The sequence below is a fragment of the Penaeus vannamei genome, chromosome 21, assembly GCF_042767895.1.
Source record: "Penaeus vannamei isolate JL-2024 chromosome 21, ASM4276789v1, whole genome shotgun sequence".
Lineage (NCBI taxonomy): Eukaryota > Metazoa > Arthropoda > Malacostraca > Decapoda > Penaeidae > Penaeus > Penaeus vannamei.
The window spans coordinates 30,349,454-30,354,453 of record NC_091569.1 but is presented as its reverse complement, the minus strand read 5'-3'; the positions used below and the strand labels follow the sequence as shown (position 1 = coordinate 30,354,453).

Genomic DNA, 5,000 nt, shown 5'->3' with positions numbered 1-5,000 from the left:
ACAGCCTGTTGCTTCAAGTTTTGTTCGTGTGAAGTCAATTATCTGCTGCTTGTTTGCTGCATTTGTCAGAAATTTGTCCTTGAGGGACTTGCAAATCATGCCATTGGTGAAGTTGACTGTAGTTCCACGTTTGATTGGCTGCGACGATGATGAGTAAAATCTTTTGTATTAGGTCCACCTTTATATCTATCAAAACTACCAGGGTTGAAGTGCTTCCATAATTTCTTTGTACATAATCAACATGAATGCTGTATGATTCTGCAGGAGGCCATGGTCCACATTTCATCTGCTAAGGCTGATTTTTTGTCTTTTCTCATTCCAGCATTGTCAAGTAGAGCTGGGGGGATGTGTTTACAATTCATATTTGAAAATTCCCCTTTTTCTTTCATATTTTCAGCTGCAACAACGCAACGCTAATACAATAGTTCAGGAGGACTTGTACACTTTCACCTTCAATCTTCACTGCATATTGGGAAGCTAGTGCGACAGCTTGTTCATTTCTCCTAAACGTGAACTCTTTTTCAGATTTGTTAGCAACTCTTTCCAGAAAGTTCATGACAACATCATTTGCTTTGTCATCATTCACAGCCCTGTCTACTATGACGACAGTTGCAATGTTGCATAGGGAAAGTTTGTGAATATCATGACTCAATTTGGACTCTCCTCTTCTTCCTGCATCAACTTTCGCCCCACATCTCGTTAGTATACCTTAATTTCATGATTTGTTTCTTTTCTCACCTCATGAAGTACTAAATAAAATAATAGTATCCGCAAAAATAGGGATCTAGTTTCATAAAAAAAATATAATAAAGTAGATGTGGTGAGCGGACTTAGCGCGCGATCGGCTTGAGCAAGATTTTCTATGGCAGAGAGTGTGGAAGGGAAACTCTAGCACACCGTAAGGGCGAAAAAATCATGATCTGATAATTTTCCATCGCTTTCATTTTTCTAGACCTCATTTACTCATCAAAACGATATCCTGACTTCCTTACCTCAAGAATTATTACTATTGCAGCTATGTCCGGGTTACCCTTCATTTTGCTGTAGACACTGGACTCTAAAGCAGATAACGCACTTCTATATGGGGATGTTTCGAAGCTTTTATTCAGAAATCGGGAATAGGTCGTGGCTAAAAATACCACGCGAACTAGACTAGAAGAATAATTCAGTATCAATCCAGTATTTCTCTCTTCGTTGTGGGAGTTACGCTTCTTCTGCCTGTGTGTTCGTGCTTGTGAAGTCATGATATCATTGTAAGCGTATGATGTCTTTATTCAGCTAGGATAAGGGCGTGACATCACTAGAGTAACTGGTTTCGATGACTTTGATATCGGAAGTAGAACGAGACTTGTTTGTCTTCCAATGTCAGTTTATTTCTTGTTCCCGAAATACTACTACTACCTAGACATATTCGCTTATATAATGCACATAAACAGATACTCGACGTGTCAAAATAGAATGACACCCCCCCCCCAAAAAAAAAAAAGAAAAAGAAATCAAAGGAAAGAAAGAGAGAAAGACGAAGAAGAAGAAAAAGGCGGAACAGCAGTGAGCATTCACAAAAGTGATGCCCCATGACTCAGGTATCAAAAATCTTGTCATAAAAAAGTTGCAGGACAGCCATGAAAACCCGCTCCAGCGATTCTGTCCGAAACCCCGCTTGTTCTGAAGGCGTTCAGTGGCTGGAGTGATCAGTTTGTTGGTCAAATAAGGATTCCAAGGCTGTCAATACACAGATAGGCTTCATGAAGGCTGCCAGCAAAACTTCCTATTTGCATGGTAAACGGTTTGTTGCTTCAGCGGCATCAATCACTCACTGCAAGCGAGAGAGTGTCAGCCTCCCTTCAGTGCAACATTTGTATCTCCAAGAGTATTTTATCAGGCGTCCATGTTAAAGAGGTATTCAGAATTTATGTGAAAAAGATACCAGGCATTTTAAGGTAATTTTTTGGCCAGAAGTGTTAGGCATTTATAACAAAAAGAATCATCTATCTATATCATCTTATTGTTATCATTAGTATCATTATCATTATCTTAAATCATTTTCATCATCATTTATATAATGACAAGTAATGATAATGATAAAAAGTAATAATAATGACATTATCATTATATTATTATTATCATGTCCCTCATCCTCATTCTCATCCTCATTATTATTGTTATTATTAATATTATTGTTTTTTCCTCTTATTATTAATAATATATTCATTTATTTGTTATCATCATTGATGTTTTAAATATTTTCATTATTAATGTTTTATCATTACCATTAATATTGTCGTTATTATTATTATTATTACCATTATCATTATTAGTAACAAAAGCCATATGATTATTTTATGATTGTTTTACTATAACTTTTATTGTTATCATCATTATTATTGTTATTATTATTATCGTTATTATTGATATAACCATTATTATGCTTACTATCATCAGTGATATTACCACCCTTATCATTATCAATGTTGTTGCTGTTGTTGTTATCATTATTATTGTTATTGTCATTATTATTATTATCATTATTATTATTATTATTATTATTATTATTATTGTTATTATTATTATTATTATTATTATTATTATTATTATTATTATTATTACTACTACTACCACTACTATTATTATTGCTGTTATTATTATTATTATTATTATTATTATTATTATTAGTCCTATTATTATCTTCTCTCTCACACCCATATTTTTCCGCTCAAACAAGAGAAAAGCTAATATCCACACTGTCTTAGTAAACGGATTGGTAAATGTGTACATTTCTCCCCCTCTCCCTCCCCACTTCCCCCACCCATATGTTTTCCCACCTATCCCACCCCCCGTTTCTCTCACTTCCTTCCTCCCTCCTCCCCCCATCTTTTCCCCACTTCCCCCTCCCCCATTTCTCCCCTTCCCCTTCCTCCTCCCCAATCTTTCCCTCACTTCCCCCTCCCCCATTTCTCCCCTTCCCCTTCCTCCTCCCCCATCTTTCCCTCACTTTCCCCTCCCTCATTTCTCCCCTTCCCCTCCCTCCTCCCCCATCTTTCCCCCACTTCTTCCTCATCTTCCCTCCATTCCCTCCTCCCCCTTTCCCCTCCCTCATCTCCCCAAACTTCCCCATCTCCCCCCGCCCTCAGGTGGCCAACCGCAACATCCCCGGTGACACCCGCGATGCTGCCATTCACGAGATGCAGCAGAGGAGCAAGGTCAAGGTCATCAAGATGCTGGTGGTGGTGGTCATCATCTTCAGTCTGTCTTGGCTGCCGCTGTACACCATCTTTGCCAGAATAAAGGTAATGCTGCTCTCGGTGCTGGGTATATGGTATATATATGCTGGGTATATGGGTATATAATGGTGCTGGGGGGTAATGCTGCTGGGAGGTAATACTGTAGGTAGGGAGGGATGCTGGGGGGCAATGCTTCTTTGGAGAAAATGCTGCTGTTTGGGAAATGCTACTGGAAGGTAATGCTGCAAGGAGGAAAATATTCCGGGTAACAACTGCCTCTAATTATCTTTTTGCTTCTCTCATTTTCTTTCTTTTTCTTCTTCTGGACACGAAGGATGGTTAACAGTCATTTCTATTCTTCCTGTATTGTTTGTTATTCCGACATGCGGTTCAGGAAGGACAATTATAACTTTGTGTATGTAGTATGCTGTAAGTCAGGAAAAGAAAAGTAAAAGATAGATAGATTGATAGAAAGGTAGATAGGTGAATAGATTGATAGATAAAGCGATAATTGAATAAATGAATAAATATATAAATAAATAATTGACTAGGCAGATAGATAAATGAACAGATAGACTGATGGATAGTCAGATAGAGAAATAAATGAATTGATAGATAGATAAATGAATAGACAGATATGTGTATGGGCAAACAGATGTAGAACTATACATAAGGGAATGATGAGATAAATATACATTTGTTGATAGATAGATAGACAGATATGAATATAGATAAATATTTTCTTTATGTTATGTATCTTATAGATTTCATTTATTTAAGTGACCCTTTTGGTGGCAGGTATATCAACTGCTCTCAGTATTAATATACTATCTCTCTCTATCTTTCTCTCTGCATCTGCTCCTCTCTCTCTCTCTCCCTCCGTTAATCCTATCTCTCTCTCTTTCTCTCTCCCCTCCCCCTCTCTCTCTTTCTCTCTCTCCTTCTGAAACACCACCACGCTCAAGGCACAGCGCCCTGTCCATTTCCTCTGTTGCATCCCCCTCGCGCCCCCGCCCGGCGTGTCCCTGAGGGCGCTACAATCCCTTCTCCCCGCAGCTGGGCGACGAGCTGGGCGAGGACGAGGGCGCGGTGCTGGCCATCATCGCGCCCATCTCGCAGTGGCTCGGCTCGTCCAACTCGTGCATCAACCCCATCCTGTACGCCTTCTTCAACAAGAAGTATCGCAACGGCTTCCTGGCCATCATGAAGAGCAGGTCCTGCTGCGGCACTCTGCGCTACGACACGTACTCGCAGTCCACCATGCGCAGGTCCTGCTACCCGGCCTACCGCTCCACCATCCGGCCCGAGGCGGGGGGCGCCATGGAGCTGGCCAGGAACACCCACCGTGCGAGCGCAGGCTTCGTGTACACGCTGGACGGGCGCCCGAACCCGCCGCGCTCGCGCTACCAGGCGGGCGGGCGGCAGCGCAGCCTCGCCAACGGCTTCTCGACGGCCCTGAGCCTCGCCGACAGCCTCACCACCACCGAGACCTCCATCGCGCAGCCCAGCTCGCGCTCCTCCTCCGTCGTGGGCAGCGCCGACGCGGCAGACTCCGAGGACAAGAAGAGCACCTTCACCAACGGCAAGTTGGACGGCGTCGATTAGGAGGCGGATCGAAAGGCCGGCAATCTCACGTGGAAAGAAAGCTGTGCCGTTCCGCAGCCGCAGCTCCCATGAAGGAGGCGGCGGCGTCTTGCGGAACCCGAGCGCCAGCGCCGAGAATTCCGCTCGACCTTCCTTCCCGTTTAGAGTGAGTGTAAGTTGTGTTCGGTGTCGACT

At 42.3% G+C, this 5,000-nt stretch overlaps 1 protein-coding gene across 1 annotated transcript in view; it reads left to right on the top strand.

Moving 5' to 3' along the window:
• Positions 1–5,000, top strand: part of LOC113829939 (neuropeptide SIFamide receptor-like) — a 100,691-nt gene that overhangs the window by 95,620 nt on the left and 71 nt on the right. Inside the window, exons 6-7 of the mRNA XM_070136079.1 lie at positions 3,132–3,287; positions 4,278–5,000. The exon at positions 4,278–5,000 is cut by the window's right edge and continues 71 nt beyond it. Coding sequence (XP_069992180.1) covers positions 3,132–3,287; positions 4,278–4,826 — 705 coding nt within the window. The 3' untranslated portion in view covers positions 4,827–5,000. The remainder of the gene's footprint in view (positions 1–3,131; positions 3,288–4,277) is intronic.